General features: G+C 39.1%; 1 protein-coding gene across 1 annotated transcript in view; it reads left to right on the forward strand.

The window, feature by feature from the left end:
• Nucleotides 1–2,487: 2,487 nt before the first annotated feature.
• LOC134053725 (orofacial cleft 1 candidate gene 1 protein homolog) overlaps nucleotides 2,488–20,942 on the forward strand; it is a 43,121-nt gene continuing 24,666 nt past the window's right edge. Inside the window, exons 1-4 of the mRNA XM_062508927.1 lie at nucleotides 2,488–2,499; nucleotides 8,745–8,811; nucleotides 9,121–9,297; nucleotides 20,587–20,673. Coding sequence (XP_062364911.1) covers nucleotides 2,488–2,499; nucleotides 8,745–8,811; nucleotides 9,121–9,297; nucleotides 20,587–20,673 — 343 coding nt within the window. The remainder of the gene's footprint in view (nucleotides 2,500–8,744; nucleotides 8,812–9,120; nucleotides 9,298–20,586; nucleotides 20,674–20,942) is intronic.

A 20,942-nucleotide genomic window follows, 5' to 3' on the forward strand; every position in this document is an offset into this window, starting at 1 on the left:
AATAGATTACTTTCACTACAGAAAGTTATCAATATATACTGTATATTTAATCTAGCATGCTTAGTTTTTCCTCTTGTGGACAAAACAAGCATGATTAGGTGAAAAATTAGAAGAAAGTGTGGAATATCCAGTTTAAGAACTTCTAAGTAATTGTTTTGCTTTGCCATTTTATTACAAATGGACTTAGAAATAACTAAAATCCATCCTTAATTAATGCAAAATGCACCAGCCAGGTATGAAATAAAATACCTGGTGGGATAGCAAATACTTTTTATGTTATATTTTGCTTGCTGAGAAGATTGTTTACTCTGTTTTTGCTGTATTCTTTCAGGACTGCAAGCTAGTTTAATGTTACTGATTCAGCTGTTATCCATATAAAGAAAATAGGCTGGTGAGGTTAGCTAAGACCACCGTTAGCATCATTTGATACAGTGTCGAATGTATTGTACCATAAAGAGAAAAGGAAAATCAATGTCTAACACCTTCATTTAAAAAAAACAATAAAATGTCCCCCATCAAAGCAAAGAAACAAGAAGAATTCCTGGAAGACCCAAATAATAGGAAGTTTTCAAACTCTAAGAAAATCGGTGTTTAGATCCTAATGTTATTAATGTCTCTTCTGAACTCATTGTTTATCTGTTTTTGCCTTTGCTGTCCTTAATTCAATCAATCACACTTTTGAAGATGAAGCTCCAAATTTTCCCATTAATGTTTGGATTCCTGGACTGTTGTGGCTTCACAAGTCCTTATTGCTGCATCTTTGGCTCTTCTACAATGCAGAGATATTGACCATGGATAAAAATGCTGAATTCACATTTTATGTCTTGAACAGTTCTCTTCTGCTGGCAGCTTCTCACTATTCTACTTTGAAGAGGAAATGAGCCCTTTCAAGGTTTTGTTGCTTTTGGTTCATATAGGTGGTTCTTTTCTGCTGCTGCATCCAGTGGCTGTACAGTTCCAGTGGCTGGAAAATAAATGCACATACTCCCTTGTCCTGAAAACCCATCCCAGATTTTGGAACTGGAACTGGGGTTGTTTTCTGAGACATAAAATGACCAGACACATGACTTGAGTTTATCTGTGGGGTCTTGCTGGGGCTTTTTTTTTCAATATTGCACAGTGCCCCAGAGCAGAGAGCTTTGTAACAGCTGTGGGCTGTGGTGCAGGGGATGTTTGGGCAGGGCTGGCTCTTGCAGGAGGAGGAGCTGCTGGATTCACAGCCCCCAGCATTGCTTCCGTGGCTTTGGCACCCCAAGAAGGGCACTGAAATCAAGGAGTGATGGCAAAGGTCAGCAGGCTCTCAGCATCAGCAAAGCCTGGGCAAAAGCTCAGCCCTTCATTCATTAGTGAGAAACTGGAGTGACAATGCAGCCTTTTTCCATGGGACATTTTTGGCCCTGTCCACTGTCCATTGTATTGATTTCTATGAAATTTAAGCACATACTCAGAATTAGGCTCTTCTTTGCCTGTTGCCCTCAGGAGAGAGAGTTTCCTCAAGTGGGGCCCAACATGTACTTTGTACCGGGCATCTTCTGACCCAGAAGGTCACCTCTGGCTTCTGAGGGACTCTGAAGGGATATTTTTAATCATTCAAAGTCTTGTTTTGTTTTCAGGCTCCGCAAAATAACGTGAAAGTGTGTTTGTGTAAATGCACAAGGGAAAATCTGGCCAAGGAAGAAGCTTGTTATTCATTGTGGGTCAGGTCCTGCATCTGTGGAGTCAGACTGAGTATCATCATTGATTTCAGTGGGCACAGGGGCAACCTGTCTGGCCATTTTGAATGAATAAATTGTATTCCCACATAGACACAAAAGCAGCTGGTATGAAATTGAGGCCTTTTTGCTGACATGATATATAAATTGTGAAGTTATTGTATGTTTGCTTAATTATAACCTCAAAGTAGAGGAAAATTTTCATCCTTTCAATGGAAATCCCAGCACAGGGAATGAGGCACAAGTGGGACCCACATAAATGCCAGATGACAGAAGCTTTCCTGTGTTTGACAACTTTGGTACTGTAGTCTTCAGGTAAGGTGTATGCTATAGCAAGCTCTGTGTCATGTTGGTAGTTATTCTCTGGTGGTAGAATTTATCCACTTTTGGAGTGTTTCCACTTAAAACAAGGATTTTGTTGGCATTGCTTCATCTTATCTTAAGCTATATTTTTTTGTTTATGTTTGTTAGCAGTTGTTTTTTTAAACCGATTTGATGCAAATTTGTTTTCAAAAAGAAACGAAGGAGCAGCACCACATCAACCCTTTGCTCTTTGACCTTGTCAGAGATGGGATGGCATCAGGAAAGAACACCCTCCCTCCCTCCCCCCCCCCCCTCCCCCAATCCCAGCAGGTTTATGGGCTGGTACTCTGCAAGTCCATGTGTTAAACCCAGGGATATTAAGAACTGCAGACTGAAAATTCAGATATACTGCCTTTCCTTTGTTGCAGGAAGAAGCATTTTTTGCTGCAGGTCTGAGAAAGGGCAAGCTGGTATGGAAAAAGAGGTAAGTGAAGAAAAAGCCATGCTTTCCAAAGAGGAGAGTCAAAGGGACTATTCCTAGCATTTCTATTTCATAATATTATTTGTAGTGTGATGGGAGGGAAGTCAGCAGACGCATAGGCTCCTTTATAGCATTGACAAGTCAAGGAGATGATTAACGAGAGTACCAGACAATGTAATGGTAGGAGAAGGCCCACAGAAGTTAAACAAAAGTGCCTTCAGAATTTAGAGAATTCCCATGATCCATAGTAGGACCTCATTGTGCTTGTCTACTGTTTCTATTTTTGATTAGATTTATAAACACAGCACCACATATTTTCATGTGGCTCATAGCCCCAGGGCAGAGAGAGATTGACTGCGCTGAAACTGTGAGGCTTGTGAATTTCGGGCAAGGGATGGAGTGAAATAAGTAGTGTAATTGTTTTTGTGGAGTGACCGTGGGACCTCTTCTGTTCTGAATTACACATGGTTCAACCCTTTGACCCAACCAACCTCGGCAATGCCTGGTAGATCTCCTAAAGCTGTGCTGAAAGGTCCTATCAGTGACATGTTGGAACATTATCTGTCATGTGAGATGTGTGCCAACAACCATATTAAACTACATTAATTACTAGTGAGGCCATGTTTGTGACAATCTCAACTTCATTTAACCCATCATCATGTTAGTTATTGTTTAAACAGGAAGTACAAATGAGGACAATTTATGAAATCAAAATGCAGCACCAATGTTTTGTTTAATAAATTGTATGTTTTACTTTGTTTTTATTTCCCTTCTAGTTTTTTTCTTCCACTGGCATTTTTGTTCTTGTCATCAGCTCTGTAGTTTGAGTTTTTTGAGGGCTTTTCTATTTTAAGAGCAAGCAATAAAGTGACTACTTCTTAGTAACTGAACTAATACACCAGTGAGATTGTTGTTTCTTTAGTGCAATTGGAAATGAAAGTTGACTGAAAACACAGTGTGTGTTTTCTAGCAAGAAGCAATCATGCTAAGTTAGTTTGTGTAAGGCTGAAAGACCACACGTGGGTTACTCGCCTGATGCACACCCTCACTGCTGATTTACACTCCAGCTGGCAGGGCTCTGTAGGCCATGCTTGCACTCCTCTGAGCATACACATGAATGGAGCATACTCTTCTTTTTAATTGTATGACAACAATTTTCTCATAGGTCTGACCTTCTAGGTAGCAAAGCTTTCTGTGGGTCCTCAAAAGGTATGTAGAAATTCAGAAGAATTCTTTGCACATGTTTGCTTTCTGAAGCATTTGTGTGTTTTATAGGGGAAGAGGCAAAAGCTTTCCCACGTGCTCATGCGTAGGCAGCGTGCAGGTTCACTCATGCCTAGCTGTGCCTGGTATTCTCTTAGACTAGATACACAGGGTTACATCTTCCACCTACACACTGAGCTGCCCTTTGCGACAAGCCTTTTCCTTTGGCCTCATTGTCTAGCTAGAATAAACAAAGTGTGGGGTTATTTAATTTTATTTCGTTTTGATTGCTGCAGCGTCAGCTAAAAACACTATTAAGTGTCTGACCCTACTAAGTGTCATTCTTTTTAGCAATGAGGAGTTTGTTCTATGCAAAATCTAACGTGGAGTGCTTAAAGCAGGCAGGTGCAAATACCAAGCTGTTTCTCTTTGGCTGCCATCCCTTAAATAGACAAAGTAATAGGCTGGGAGAAAGGAAAAGGTTCCAGCTCCAGCTGCATAAAGGAAAGCCTTAAGAGGGATTAAGCAGCTGGTTGCAAGTATTAAATACTGTAAATACCAGCTAATGTATTTGTGTGTGTGTGTGTGAGTGTGTTCACAGAGGAATACGTGCTTAGTGAGGCTCCATCCCTTTTTATGAGAGAGGATCATTCTTTGAAAACTGCTCTGCTTTTTGTTGAAAGGCTAATGCTCTCACTGAAGTGAATGAGAATAGAAGCCAACGTACCTGTTCCTGTTTACCATCATTACACTCCTTAGAGCATTTCAGGCATTATTAGGTTCTTGGAGCTCTACCAGATTGACAATATTTCCAGCTACTTCTCTTTTGGCTGTATACAAACAAGGCCCCAAAGGAAAAAACAAAAAAACAAATAAACAAACCCCCCCAAAAAAACCCCAACAACCAACAACAAGACAACCATCCCACAGACAAAACCATAGCTGAATCTGCTGAGCTAGTTTGCTGATGTTAGAAACAGTTGTTCATATTAGGAACACCTAATTTAATTTCATGAAAGAGACATAACATGCCAGTATGTGTATGAATCTAAGGTATGCATTTCCTAAAAGGAACTAAAACTCTGTCATTCCAAAGTTGCTCTTCTTTTTGACTTCCAGCTTGCATGGGGACTGCTGTCTGGAAGCAGTAACTTTAACTTTAACTCTAAGGCTGCTGATGAGGTCTGTCTGTGTGATCTTCGTAAGCAGATAAGGGTAGGGAGACAGCTCAGAGCAGAGCTTGTTTACAGCAGGACAGAAGAAAACAGCTAGACATAAATGAGGGCTGACGGTTTCATGAAGCACAATTGGTTGATCACAGATTCAATATGACTGCCCTGAACTGAGCGATGATCCGTACAGTATGCAAAATTCACTTTCTTGCTGGTCTGTGCCCACCAGCCTTCCAGCAGCTTTCCCAGAGCCCCTCAGCCACGGCTTTGAGTGGAACCAGAGATGAACGCAGCATTGTTGTACCCAATTCCTTTTGACAACAATCACATTCTTTTAAAAACTTCATAGGTTTTAGTTGTCACTGGTTATAAATGAGGGTTTTTTTCCCTTGCCATTGCTGCTGCTGCTGCTGCTGCTGCTGTGGTGCTTGCTGCTCTCCCACAGATGCGAGCTCTTCAGGTTCTGATATTCCGGCTTTTCCTTTGTTTCCCTTGGTATCAGAAAGAAGGCGGTGCGTTTTAATGATGATGGTGTGCAAAAAAGCTTTTAAAGGTTTAGGTCACTTTTTGAGTGACAAGGTGATTTGTCTGCACTGTGCTCAAGCACTTCTAACTCCCCTTGTCTTGGCTGTAATGGAGCACAATCAAGGTAAAAAGACATTAAAATAATTAAAAGGCAGGACTTTCTGTTTTCCAGCAAAAGTCATGGAGATATTTGAGGTAGGATGAACTGCTACCAGCAGCAAGATCACCCTTTGAACCTGACTTTGCAGGCAAAGGACATCCTCCTTCTGTGTGCTGGTTGTGCATGGACAAATCTGATGTATTTGGTTTGTGGATGCAAGTTGTACACCCATCACCACAGGTGTAAACCAGCACACCCTTTGCATCACTTAAGCTCTGGCTTCAGGCTGTGCAACTTTTTTTTCTTTCTTTTTTTTTTTTTTTCCAAATGCTTTTAATTTTTTTTTTTTGGGATAATATTCTCTAATCAGAGGGAAGGCTTTCTGTATGGATGTGTGCTCATGTGCATTTTTCTCGGTATGCTCACACAACTGGACTTTGCCTGCAAACATGCCAAATGGTCCCTGAAAGAATTTATTTAATTTGTTATTGAAAACCTAAGTTTTTCAGGTAGGTACTAACTGATTAGATAACATTTGCTTTAGGCATAAATTTGCATAAATACATACATTAAGTAGTAGTGACTAATGATAAAATTAATATCAAATGCAACTGGATAATTTCCTGCTTATTCTCTGAAGAGAAGGCAAAGTATTGTAAGGGTGTGGGGGGGGGGGGGGGGGGTTGGGAAAGGAAACCTAAAATAAAAAGCAGGGGAAATAGTGTTATTTACACTACTTAAAATTGCTCATGTGTAAAAGAGAGAAGGATGAGGAAATTGGCTGGAAATAGGTATGAAAGGAAAATGTCTTCTAATTTCCTCTCAAGCACAAAGTGACAAGAACATATGTTGATTAGACAAAGGCCACCACTGAAATACTCTGTTATTCAGTTCTGTTGAGAAGCAACACTGGAAGAATTCAACTCTGCTGTTGGAAATCAAGTATTGCTTTAATTCTAAAAAAGTATGAAAAACTTATTTTCAAAAGCTGATCACATTAAGGGACAAGGGTATCATCTCTTCGTAGTAAGTAGGAATCACAAGCCTGCTATATCAATTACCTAAAAATACTAGTTGGCATTTCACTGAAGTACCAAATGAATGTGTCACTGAAAACCACAAAATTTGGTGTTAACTGTATTGAATCCTAAAAAAAACCCCAAAGCCTCTCAAAAATCCAATGCCACAACACCCTCTCTGAAACAAAACAAACAAACAAAAAAACCCTCTCAAAAAATTCCAAGCAATAAAAACCCCAAAACACACACACTCCAGAATCCATTGCAGTACACATATTTGTTATATATGGGGAAAGAGGAATACCTGTTTTTCCTTCTTTGTGCTGTGAAAGGAGCTTGTGCATTTTCCAGATTATAACAGTTGAAAGTTGACTATGGCAAATATAGTGAGCACTCAGTTTTGCTAGGGAAATCTGACATGCAGAAAGAATACACAGAATCTAATGCAGATCATCTTAATTTCATCAGAGTTACAGATGTATACTGATTTATACCACTTGAAAATTTGCCCCAGAATTTTTGGCTTGATACTATTTTCTTTAGCTGTTAATATGGAGTTGAAGATTTTGTGTGGTGATTATACACAGCATAGTAAGAATAATTATCACACAGCAGTGTTACAAATACTCTGGAATCTTTAAAAGTGGCTCAATTAAAATTTTATGGTATGCAGGAATGCAGTAATTTTTTAATATTTCAAAGCAGACATAATTCTGAAGATACTAACCGAATGCATGTATATTTTTGAAAAAATCAGAAGCAGTAGTGTGAATTTCTGAACCTATTGAACTCCTACCAAAATTATCATTAACTTCAGTTGTGCTGCTTGTGGCTTGCAGGAATTTTTCCTCTTATTGTATTTATTTGTTGTTGCTTTCAGATTGTGTTTAGTCATTTTTACTCATTCACTTTTTGGTAGGGTATTAGTCTTAATTTAGAGCATGTCTACTGTTTTCAGAAAACCAGATATACGTGTGCATATATACATATATAAATATGAAGATATTAATATCTATATTAACCTGTCAGTGGTATGGTTCAGTTATTTTTGACAGATTTATTGATTGTGTCTGCTGCAAGTACTGGTTTTTTACTGGAAATTGACACCCACACTCAAAGAGGAAAGATGGATTCTGTAAAAACTGCAATTTTTCAGCGATTCTTGTAATTAATCCTTTTGTATTGACAATTTCCAGGAGCTGTATTGCCAGGAGTGGTCTTTATCACTGGACAATTAAGTAACAGGCTTGAAAAAATAATGCTGTTTTTAGATGATACCATGTGACCTACTAAAATAAATGGGTCTGAACTGTTTTTATTTACTTTGTTTTTTGCTTTGATTAATATTCCAAGATGAGCTTTATTTTAGGTAATCTTTGCCTGTTTTCACCATCAGCATATGAAATAGGGTCTGTAGCACATACCAGACCAGGTGTGGCTTTGCCCAGCACTGCTCCAGGTATGACACATAGACAGTGTTTAGCACTTGGGCCTTCCTTAGTTCAATGTGACCATATAATTTTTGAGCCTTGCTTCCCCATGGGAATTACTGAGGAACTTGTCAGAGTTAAGGTTCCACAGATTCTCCTGCTGTTTGATTTCACTGTAAACCTTTGCTGGCATCTCTCTAATATTGCATGAACTTTTTACTGTTGTACTGAGTCCTACTTCCTCTCTCACCAGGACCGTGATCTCTCTTTTGTGACAACTGATTTAAAAATGTTTTTGTTCTCTTTTCATTCTATTGCATTGCATGAAAGGGTAGAGCTCATTCATTTTTAGCTGGTTTAGATACACTAGTTATGTAAGTGGACTTAGAAGGACAGGGGACGTCAGGGAAGTCTGTCTATAAATATGCTACATAACCAAACTTTTCTAAAGGAAGCACTGCTGTTCTGCAAGTGAAATAAAGCAGTTGCTGTTGAATGCATATTGAGAGGCAAGTCTTATAATGTTCTTCATTTGTTGAGGTTTCTTTGCATTAATTAAAATTGGGGAAAAACAAAGTATTTTAATGTGACCTTCATTTGGCATTTGTTTTAACTTTTCTTCTATTTTATTTAATTCTTCCACTTCTGTTGTTCAATTAGTGTTTGACCCCTTTAGCAGAGATTTAAATTAAATGACATTTCAATGCCATCCCATATTTAAAATACTGTGTTAGTTGTGGATCATAAAGGATGATCTTCGTTCTTTAGCTAATTTATTCATTTAACAATTTCCCTCCAGAAGTTCCAGCAGAAGGCTCTGAAGCAAACTAAGCAGAAGAAATCCAAGTCGGCTGAATTTCTGATGGGTGAGCCTTGCTTGATGAGTTATTGCTCATAATTTGTGTAAGGATTAATTAACTAATTACAGACAAATGGCTGTGGGCGAAATTTTGCTCTTGCTTGTCAGGGTGCAATTTGTAATTATTTTAATCATTTATTCTTTTTTTTTTTTTTTTTTTTTTTTAGAGTTAATTTTAACCTAATTCTGTTTTGGCGACATTTGAGGACGATACACTTGAGTCTCTCAGCAAAGGAATTACTAGAAGGAATTTTCTGCTTGTCATTGAAATACACTTTGCTATAATGTGCTCTTCTGACCTCCTTGTTTTCTATAGTAAAAGAAGAGAGAGCAGCAACAGAAGGCATTGAAAATCCAGCTTTTAACAACAGCAGCACAGATCTTTCAGCATATCAGCCTTCAGAAGAGAAAGTTATTAGACATGACAAGCCAGATAGCACCCTTGCAGCTCACCAACAAAAACTCGGGCTGCAAGCCCATGCTGAACCAAGAGGTGAGACATCAAACCTGATTAGCCTCAAATGCAGCAACAGTGGCGGTGCTCCCCATCCAACCTGCACACTCCATGGCCTGTGCTGGGCGTTGCCATCCCCACATGTCCAAGCAGGCACCCCTGCAAACCTTGCCTAGGAAATCCAACATGCTGCCAAAAAACATGGGCTGTTTAAATATTTAGAGAGCTGGGCTTTGTCTCCATGCTCAAGTGACTCCCTGTGACGGGGTGCAGGTTGTGTGGGGCTCTCTGCCAGTGGGAGGGAGTGTGGGGAGATCATGCCCATGGCAGTGATTCCCACTAATTTGGATTGAGCTGGGTTTTGGAGGTTCTGCAGCCAGTCTGAGCACACAGATGCTGCTCCCTTGCTGGCTCCCTTGCATTGAATAGTTTTAAACAGCTTACAGATCCATGATTGATTGTTGTCCTTAGGTCTCCCATATGCCCTCAGTCAATCGGCATCTTGCCTCTGCTTCATCTTTCATTATTTTTTTTCAGCCAGTGCTGCTCCGATGCTTGGAGCACAGTCCTGTTCCCTTGGCTTGTCTGGGGGAGCGATCCTGGCTTTTCAGCTCAGTTTTGATGCAGCACCTAAAAGAATTGCTGCCTTGGGAAGCAATTTCTGTTTATTATTTTGGTTTATCCAAACTATAAGGAGCATCACTAGATGTCAGTTTTCTTCTTGCAAAGGTTTGATCTCTTTTAATCTATTATTTAATTACTCCATTTTGAATTATTATTAATCCTCGATGTTAGGGAAAATGGTTATCTTAGCAATCCAGTGAGGAAGAAGTTACCAAAGTAGCTGGTTTGACTTTGAACACAGCCATAATTTCTCATCAAACTCCTAAATGGAGGTGCTGCTTGCTAAGCCCCCTTGCACCCCGCCAGCCCAGGTATTTAAATGGGTAAGTGCAGGCTGGTGAGCAGACCTTCAGGCAGTTGGTTTTTAAACATTGGACCTAGTGGTGTTAAGATTTTATCCTTGTGGGACTGGAGAGCCCACGGCTCCTAATGGCTTCTTGCAAAATTAGGTTTGGCTTTCCATTTAGCCTTCGTGTGACTCTGTACAGTGCCACATGGAGCAGGAATTCTTCGCTTTGCCTTTGCAGACTGTCAGAACAGTGATTAAGCAGACAAAGGGATTGATTGTTTTTTAATGAAATAGTCTATCCGGCAAAAAATGAAGTTGCGCTCACTGGAGACTATCCATGCTTTCAGTCGCCTCTTCAGAAATTCATGAATAGTTCCCTCAAGAAAACAACACATTTTTTTAAAAGCTTGAAATGCATTTTAAAACATTTTGATTTTTCATTCTAAGTATCATTTTGTTCAAAAAAACCCTAGCTGAATATAGTCTTTGTGAAAAGAGTAGAAATTGTTCCATTTTGCCTGGAATGCAATGCCTCAAGACAATGCTAAGTGTTTCTGTAACGTGAGAGCAAAGCTTGCTGAGAGTTGGAAAATTTTGTTTCCCAACACTGTCTGTCCCTTCTCCACCTTCTGTTCATCCAGTTAACCAAAAGATCAGTTATTCACATAGCTCTGCCTCTAAGTCAAGCAGCTATTAAAAAGTAATCATCCATTTATACCGTCGTAAAAAAAAGTCTAGATTGGAAAATATCTCTAGAGATCATCTGGTCTAACCTTGCATTAAATTATTCTTAGTCTAACTTGTGTCAGCACTTGTTTGGCAGTCACAGGGACCAGTTAAAATTTATCAAGGCCTGCTAATAAGCCAACATCTTCAAGCCTGAAATCTGGGAGAAATCTTCAGGTATCTCATGAGCTAATTTTCTCCATTTCCAAGTGTAATAGCTCCTCATTGAAGAGGGAAAGAGAAAAGCCACCTGCACAGCTAAACACAGTATCACATTAATGTAGTAATATATAAATAGTTGTATTTCACAGTCCTCCGTGAAATATGAGGTCTACAGGTAGTTTATGCCTTCATGCATCCATCTGTTGAGGTCTGGGTCCTCCAGAACCCAAGGGAGCAGTTCTTCAAGCCTTCCTTCCTTTGATCCAAGTTCATAGATTCTTTGCATATCTGGTGCCATTTCAGTTCACAGCAAAACCAGACATGGTGTTGAATGCATTGCCATCTTCTACCACAGGGAAGACATTTCCACAGCATTCTCTCCTGTCCCTCTGCTCTCAGGAGACACCATCCAGGCCACAAGAGATAGCACAAAGTTCTCCCATTTTTTCCCACCTGGCATGCAAGACTTGTCCTCCATGCTGGAAGCTATTTCTCTAGGAGGGTGTGCCTTCACACCAAGTACAACAGCATAGCCCATGTAAAAAAAAAAAAAAAACGTTTTAGGCTCTACACTGCTCCCTTTCCTTTTTCTCTTCTTCTTCCCCAGATGCTAATAAAATGCTCTTCTTTTTTGGAGTTACCTCCCTTCACAGCTGTTGGCTTCTCTTCCAATTCTCAGCCCCCAGGCTTGAGTTCAGTTGCTTACTTGATGGGGAATGGCATTTGTCAATTCTAATGCTTGGTGTTAAACTGTGCAACTTAAAACCAGTTATATCCTTGAGCAAAATTATTTAATCACAGGATTTAGCAGATTACAGGCTGAGAACACTATATAAACATCAGGCTGGGTTTTCAGGCTAAGCACTTGGAGGCAAGGCAGAGAGATGGCATTGCCTTTCCATTATCTTTCCACCTATTGCCCATGTTGTTCATGGCAGTAAATAATAGCCACAGGGGTTGCTATCATTTCCTCCACCTGGCAACAGTGTCACAGGCTGTTCCTCTGTCAGCAATTGCCAGAGGGAAGTGTTGTCTAGAAAAACCACCACCTACTTTGAGATGTCTTCTTGCACACCTCCACCCTACGTGAACTGGGAAGTAGTGTGAGTAGTCAGCTGTGTGTTCAAGACAGCCTTAAAACCTGTTCCTGGAATCTGGCTATTTGTCTGCACAGGGGTTTTCTCTACAGAACACCCATTACCTGGAGATTAAATAGCAAGTGGAAAGGCCCATGACATTTTAAATTGTCTGCATCTACCCCCAAAGAACTTAATTCATATATATCTTTCTGATTTTTCATTTTGTTCTCTCCCACAGTAGAATATCTTCTAGAAAGAAGCGTTTGCAAACTGGTTCTTGTTTGCAAGAAGTTTTTTAAAACCGCTTGGTATTTTTGTTCAGAGACTTTTTCACTTTTCAAATTATATTTGTGGGGGACTTGTGACTCAAAGTGCAAGGCTCCTGCATCCTTTGCTTGTGGGGAAACTGAAGCAGAGCATGAGACCTTCTTTGCTGTCACCATTCAGACATTTGACAGAAATAAATGCTCTGATCCTTAGTCTGCTCCTCTTGTCATTAGGCCATTCGTATGTTCTATGTTTGTATGTTCACTGTTCTATTTTCCATGATGGACATAATTCCAGATTTTACCATCACAAGTAGCCTGTTGTTCAGGACTAGGCCACTGAGTAACTCTGTTCTTTGCTCTTCATCATGAGTGAAGTCCTGGTACTGTTGTTAAATGTTGTAATGACCCAGGGGAACTGCCTGACTATTTACTCAGATTAATCTCCTGATTTTTCAGCCAACTAATTGGTTTCTATCCTATTTTCTCTTCTGGAGTCTATGCTGACTTTTTGCAGATTGCTCCCATCACCTTCATTTCCTTCACATATTGCTTGTGAAATTAAATTCGTCTAGCTGCAGCCCTGTACTTGCCAAACTGCAATTTTTTTATTTCTTAAAATACTCAGTTTCCTTGTGGTTAAATCAAACCAACCCCTTCTGCCTTTCTCCCCCTCATCAAATATTGAATTGCATAGATTTTCAGGATGACCATCCCAATGGAAGGTGTAATAGACAAATTTCTCTGGGAAAAACATTTGGAGTTACATCACCCAAATCTTCAAGTACCTGTGTCTACCAGTTCCTCAGTTGTCAGACACTTGATCTAAGATGAGCCAATATCAGTGATTCTCTTTTCTCCAGAGGGGTTTAAACCCAAAATAGTTTGTAGAGTGTCCTAAAGTTCAGGCTGGCTCAGTAAAGTCTCAGCCCAGCAAAGAGCTTCCAGCAAACTGTCGTAACAAGAGCACCAAACTTCCAGGAACTATTCCATCTTTATCTGACAGAAGAAGACAAGAGCAATTGCTCAACTTCAGATGGATATATGTCACAAGCAATCCTTGAACACAAGACTACTGTACTTAGCATTTTATTGTAGGTCTGTAAAGAAGATGTTATTGTCTTTTATCATTCAGTACATTTTTTTCCTTATCTGCTGTTATCACAAAAATCCAAGTGCCAGTTTGTGTTTTTTTGTGTTCATCAAAGTGATACACAGATTTGGTCTAGCTAGTGCTGAGAAGAGCCCTGTGGGATGGCTCTCTTCACATTGCCACAAGATAGGTAAAATTTCCAGCCCAACCATACAGAAAGAATATATGTCAGATCAAATTAGAATGTGATCTTTCTGCGGTGTCAACTACACATGCAAGCTGCAGAATCCAGGGATGGGGCTTTTTGAGCATACTCCCACTGCATGCACTGCCTTGGAGCTGGTGGCTGCACAGGCACCTTTGGAGTCTCTGATACTCTGCAACTTTTGCAGGGAAGATAAAGGAAAGACTAATTCTGTTCTCCTGTATGCTGTGCACTTGTAAATGGCTTGAGGCAGTCTGACCCTAAATATTGATGATTCAAGTTAAAATTGTCTCCAGATGACAAGAAGCATTCATTTTTTCCCTATTATCCCCAACACACAAATCTTTTTTCAAAACTAGATTATCTCCTAAAATCAAAAGCTCTAATTAATTCTACCATTTTATCTGCAACAGGCACTGTTAACATCTCATATCATGCTCCAATAAATTTGCCCACAGAGATTAACAACATCTGAGGGGGGAATGAAGAGGAAAGAAAAAAAGGAGAGAAAGAAAGCTTTTTCAATTGAAGACTGGGAACTATTCTTCTAATTAGCCCAGGTACAGAATAGCATTAGCATGGCTATACTGCTTCTGGGAGCAAATTAGTGTCTGTGTGGATCTCTGCTGCATCACCTCCAAGCTGCAGAGCTAGGCTGTGTGTACCTAACACAGTGTTGCCCGTGTCCTACAGGGAAAATCCCACTGTAAAGTCGAGCATCTCTGCTCCTTGTCAGAAGCTAAAGTAGAGAGAAGCCTTTGCTAAGGAACAGCTGCCGACAAAGGTTGTTCAAATGTGTCAGGATAATATAAGGCCTTTCTTGCTCAAGAGTGTAACCAGGCAAAAATCTTGATGTAGGAATATACAGACAAAAAAAGAGCTTTGTGAAGAAGCCATGTGGGATATCAGATTGTTAAAAGTATCAGCAACTCCACTGAGTTCTGTCTGTTTACTGAGAACTAGAGGCTGACATTTTTTGAACAGGGTCTAATTTTATTCCAAAGAAGTGGTAGGAAACCTATGGAGAGACAGTAAACACAGGTGAAAAAACAGGCATCTACTGTAAATTCATGTTTGTGCTGCATGTGAAGGAAATGGGAACTTGCAACACTGCTGATACGTGTTGGACAAAGTGATTTACATAAAGGATGGGACCAGAAATATGAATTAAAACCGTGCACTTTTTTCCCTTAAACAATGGCAAAGTTTATATCTAATAATTCAAGTTCTATGTATGTGGTTCCATGCTTTCTGATTCCAACAGGGACTTTGAAATGGAAATGCCAAACTTGGTATGCAGGGCATGATGGATCACCATGTATGCATAGGAATAAAAGGGTTGTCATTGGAAGTAATTTTGCGTTGAATTACACAATGTGTAATCCAATTGAAATCAGCAGAACAGCACAAGGTGTAATGTAGTGTGCAAAACGTGATCCATTGCATGCAATTTTAACAGGGATACCGCACCACTCATCTTAGTAATGTGCTAAAATTGAATTTGTGAAAGGTAGGGGGAGAAGAATTGTGAAGAATGGATGCATTTTATAATTGGGAAAATTCTTTTTCAGAATGTGACTGAATATATATTTTTAAGGCTAATTTATTACACTGGGAAATTGTTTGCTTCGTAACAGTGCTGTCAGATCCTCAAAATTTGGCAAGTTCCCTCACTGGCATAGAGTGGGCCAGCCAAGCAAGAGCTTAGCATCCATTTTCCCTATTGATATGTGTCACATTATCTAATACTGTTCCTAAATGAGCTCCATCATCATCATCATCATCTTTTTCTCATGCCCTCAACCAACAGTGTTTCCTCAGGAAAAGTAGCAGATCTCAGACTGGCATCCCTTGGCAAAATGCCTTCTGTTGCCTGCAGAAAAAGAAAAAAAGGAAAAAGAACTCATGGAAATGAACTCATTTCCATGCTGTACTTTTGCTTAAACAGCAGAGAAGGTGGTGAGTCTTGCAGGAATGGAGTGAGGGGTAGAAAATTTGGGGTGCCATGAATGCGATGTGGTTTTTGTCAGGGTCGGGGCAGGCAAAGCATGATCTGTACTGCTCAGGAGTGGCCCCTTTGCCAGTGTCCTGTCATAGCTGACAAATGAATTTGTTCAAGGCTTGCAATGTGGGCATAAGACACACCTGATTTCCTCATTACTTACGGCATCTGCCGAGGATAAGGAGAATGACGTGTGACACCCCCTAAAACAGTTTTTAAAAAATTGGGAAGTGGCCTGATGTTGGTAGTGCTTAACAAGCTGTTGTCTTTTCAAGATAAAATCTGCTGTCCAGTCACTGGCATAATGTTCTTCAGTATGAAGATGCCATTATCATGTAATTTTTCATTGAGTGCTGCTTGCTATTAATGAAAATTAGAAGCTCTGTGCAAAAATCTCTACCACTTTTCTGTATATTTGATACTCTGGAATAAAGTTTCACCCCCAGGAATCTTATTTAAATTCTATGTATAAAGTGTTTATCTTATACATACAATATAGAAAATAATGTTAGATATGTATATCTCAAATGGACATGAGCTGAGGAAAATGTGACCAATATCCTGGGTCAGTAATAATAATTAAGAACCCAAACTAAAAGTGTAGCTTCTGACTAACTCACATTAATATTTTTTTTTTTTAATCTTGAAGAAAGGAGAATGGAAATTCTTTGAAATCACTTAGAATTCACTTTGAAATCACTGCCTATGTGAAGTAAGAGCTTATAGATTCACCCATTTAGTTTTTCACTGTGCGGGGACTCCTACTATTTATGCTGTTTTCATTGATGATTTTTCTTTGCTTCTGCATTCTGTGAGATTTTTTTTCAGGAGAATGGCTTCTTTCTCCTCTCTTATTCTTTAATCCTTTTGAATGATTTTTTTAGAATTCTTTATAGAGTTTTTCAAAGTACAAAGTAGGATCAAAGGCTCGAATAAGCATCTTGTAGATATCAAACTTTATCAATGTAGGTACTGAATCATTAAAAGAGGTAGGTGGTCACATAACCATGTCTTGAGGACCACACAACCATGACTTGAGGAAGGGTAGGTGAAGTAGTTGGAAATGCTGTAAGTGGGACCCTTGCTTTCCCTTCCTTCTAATCCCAAGTCTTGGTTCTTCCTGAGCAAATTGGGGCGGTCACTTTTCTTTGAGGATGTTCAAGTCTGACACCAGGACACAGCTTTGGCTCGCATAAAGAAGTGGGGAAATATGTTATCACAGACCCTTCAGTCTGGGCTTCCCAAAAGGCCTTGTCTGCTAAGTAAAATGAAAAGCATCCCCAGGGAAATAAGTCCAGTTCTTTTGGATAGACAATGTGAGTATTTGCTACGATGTTCCCTAATAGGAATTGCAGATGAAATCAATGCTTTAAGTCAGGTGTGGGAAAGGAGGACTACTCTTTTTCATTCCTAACTGCATCACTATATTTCAAATGCACTTTGGGTCGAAAGTCTGGCGTCTCAGTCTGGAATTTCATCTTTCCAAAATGCCTCTATGTTGTTCTATCTGATGCAAGAGGCTTCTATGAGATGCCTTAGCAATGCCCAGTAATGTTCTCCCAAGTCGTTGGTAGACACGTGTTGACCCTGCTGCTGTCTGAAGAGGGACTTGTTATTTATCATGGCAAATTTTTGTAGACCCTAATCTGCATACTGTCTTCTAAAGAAAGATGACTCATGCCAAATTATTTTTTTCTTTTACCCTGAAAATCCAGCTTCACTCTGAAAAAAATCCCAGTAATTTTTTATTCAAACTTTTAGTAGTCAGTCATCTGGCTATTGATAATTCCTTGATTTTTTACTTTGATCCGGAGGCACTTAAGAAATGCAGCATAAATTTAATTAAATTAAAAACCTAGATCAGTAATAAAACATAAATGGAATAATTGCCTGTTATCCAAATTCTGTGCTATACTTTTCATGTGTAATTGATACTGACTACCTGGTCTTTCTGTGGAGCAGAGAACAACATAGAAATTCAGCTTAGTCATGCCTTTCCTGTGTGGTATTCTCAGGACATAGATGGCATAATTGACTACAGACATCTTAGTTTAAAAACCATCTTTTAAGTTTCATCTAGTCCTAGTAATTCGTGTACAGTCCCATGGGCTGCATCCAAGGATTATGCTAATTTTATTAGCAACTTCTCCTGCTTTAATTAAACTCTATAAATTCCCATCTGGTCACTGTTATGCCAACACCCTTCTTCCATTTTTTTTTTTAATGTATAGAAAATTTTTGGGTTTGCACTTCAATTCTGATTTCCTGAATTATCCATCGTGTTTTCCACATGAAATAACAAAATTTTGAGGGGTGCACTGGACTTCAAACTGAGCTAATGGGTTTGAGGGAACCTCTGGGTCAAAGCAGAGACCCAAGTTTCTCAAGTTGACCAGTTTTTGGGAGCAGGTCGTCAAAGTAACTTGCTCTGTTGAAAACATCAAGCTGTATGGTGCTGTTCAAAATACCTACAAGCAAGCTCTGTATTAACATTTGCTGTGTTTATAACACAAAGCAGAGCAATGTGAATTCCTTAGTGGACTGTTAATTTATGTGTTATATGCTTTCAAATATTTCCAAAAGCAAATGTGAAATGATTAGTAATCTGTTCACAGGCTCACAAAACGTTATTAGGAAAATGCCTTGGGCAGTGTGTTATGTTGACTAAAATTGATAATTTTGTATTTTAAAACTAAAGCAACTCCACTGCCCGTGGATAATTTTAGGACCAGCCCAGAACCCAGACCTCCTGGTCACATGGCTTCTCAAGGTGTGTATTGAGTTGAGGGGGAAAAAGACCAAGAAACCCACAAACAGCAACATCCCCTGCCCAGATCAGTGACCTAAGGTTTGAGTGATTCAGCTCTTCTGAAAGCCTCCGTAAAAGTTTTCCGTGGAGTCCGGCAGTTTAAAATGGCATTTTATCTATAAAATCACCGTGAGGAGGTGATTCTGGTGTTTCAAGCAGCACTTGTACTGCTCATGTAAGTTTTAAAGTGTGTATGTTGCTTTGAAGAAATCAAGCCTGGTGATTCTTTTTCATTCTGCACAACTGTCTATCACCAGCTGTGTGTGGTTCTGACAGAACCAGCACCCTGGACAAAATACCTCATACTTCTTAAAGTGTTGAGGTTGTTCTTTTTTAAAAAAAGGACCAGAGAGCAAACTATTTAATGGTATTTGTCAGTGTATCCCTTTTTTTTTTGAATAATGGTTTCCGTGCCTTGCAGACTTGAATATAACATGACACTTCCTCCTAAATACCAATTATTCTGTCCAGAAGAGTTGCCCAAAAGTCTACTCCTCAAAGTTTCACATGAGACTCACATGGGATATTAAAATTCAATAAAAGCTGTTGTGATAGTAAGATTGTGCAAGAAGCCTATGCCAGAGCCAAATATTGTTTGTATGGGTGCAAAACACGTTCCAGCAATTTACATTTACAGCTATGAAGTAATTGAATAAAGAAATGCATCATCATTTACTTTTTTAGCACCTAGGTGAATTATTTTGCAAACATGTGAAGGGGTGTTCATATAACATCATGGTGCTTTGTGCTAGAGAAAAACAATTACAGTGAATAAGGTAGAATGGCTCTGTTATTGCAGTACATAAGACTTTGATTACATACTGCCAAGATTCATACCAGCCTAGTAGTTGTTGACAGATAAAGTAACAAAAATGAAACTCATTTATTTTTCCTTTATTGAGACCTCAAGGTAAAGCAAATTTTCTGTTCTTGTACTTACTACATTGAAGGAACAGAGACTGACAGTCAAAATGTGCCAGTCCAGAAATATAAATTAAACCTAGTTTCATATCAAAGTTTCATTTAGTCTCTGAAAAGGAGCTGCTGCTTGGATTATTTTTGATCCTAAAACAAATACACTGTAGACAGCCGCAATGTATCTTGGATGAATTAACCCCCTCGTACATTTAGCTTCCGTGTATTTTCCAGGATATGCATCCATGTCTAGTCAAGCAATTAAAACATTTGTTATGGACTTAATTATTTTACTTCCCCCCCGACCTGTTTAATAACATTTTACAGTGTTTGAAAACCCAGTGAACATGTGTATGGTTTTAATAGACTGTAGCACTTTTGTAGAAGAAAAGACATATTTTGAAGAAAAAGCCTGCTCTCCCTTCATGTGTAAGGAAAATTCTTCTGGCTTTTATCATGAGTTCTTCTAGGCAGCTAGATACTGTATTATTTTATGAAAATTAAAAAAAAAATATGTTTCTGTAAATTTGTTTATTTTCTAAAGAGCAGACAAAAGTAGCTGTTAAAATAGCTGAGTACTAAAACAAGTGGGTTTATCCCATCACAATCTTGGATTAGTTGTTACCTAGCCCAACTGAACATAATTGCTGTTCAGATTAATGAGGCAGTATCCTGGTATCTCCTCTGTAATTAAACACTTCTCTGGTTCAATACGGTATTAAAGATGCACCAGACGTTGAAACCTCAGTGGTGAAATTTAAAACTGTTGAAATTGGAGAGGTCAGCTGTGAAATACAAATTTCTTTTCAGTATGGAAAATTCACTTGTATGGTGTGTTTCAAGAATAATTTGGCTTATATTGGGGATGCGGTATTCAATTTTTTCTTTCTTATCTTCCTGCCATCTAAATTTGAGAATTTTTTTTCATTAGTTCCTGAGAAAATGTAACATAAAGTGCACTTGTTTCCAGAATTACCTTTTCTGACCTTTCACAAGATGATAATTGCAGTACCAGTATGCTTAGAGGACTTGTTAAAAAATTAAGCTTGTAAAGTAGCAAAAAATGCCCCTTTGCTTGCTGGTGTCGATTTCAAAATTAACATTTTAGTTCATGTGCTTCTAATAATCGCTGACCCTTACTTCATGTGCTTTCCACAGGAAATGAATACAGCAGAAATTACTTTGACCCGTTGATGGGTGAGGAAATAAACCCAAGGCAGTGTGGGATGGAGGTCAGTGAGGAAGGTGAGGCGGAATTAAGTATGTAATTTTGGTGTCAGAATATTCTTTTCCATTCATGAAAATGAGGTGTCAGAGATCACATATGCAGTTCTATTTAAATGTGGAGGTTTACAATTTAAATTCTAAGCCTTAACTGCTCTGAACACGGTAGGCAGCATGCACAGACTTTGATCAAGGACAGTGAGTTAATGGACAGGTAAAAATGAGGCTGTTCTGTACTCACTCTGCTACTGTAACAAAATGAAGCACTCTCCGAGAGCATTGTCTACACC

This window comes from Cinclus cinclus, chromosome 1, assembly GCF_963662255.1.
Source record: "Cinclus cinclus chromosome 1, bCinCin1.1, whole genome shotgun sequence".
Classification (NCBI taxonomy): Eukaryota; Metazoa; Chordata; class Aves; order Passeriformes; family Cinclidae; genus Cinclus; species Cinclus cinclus.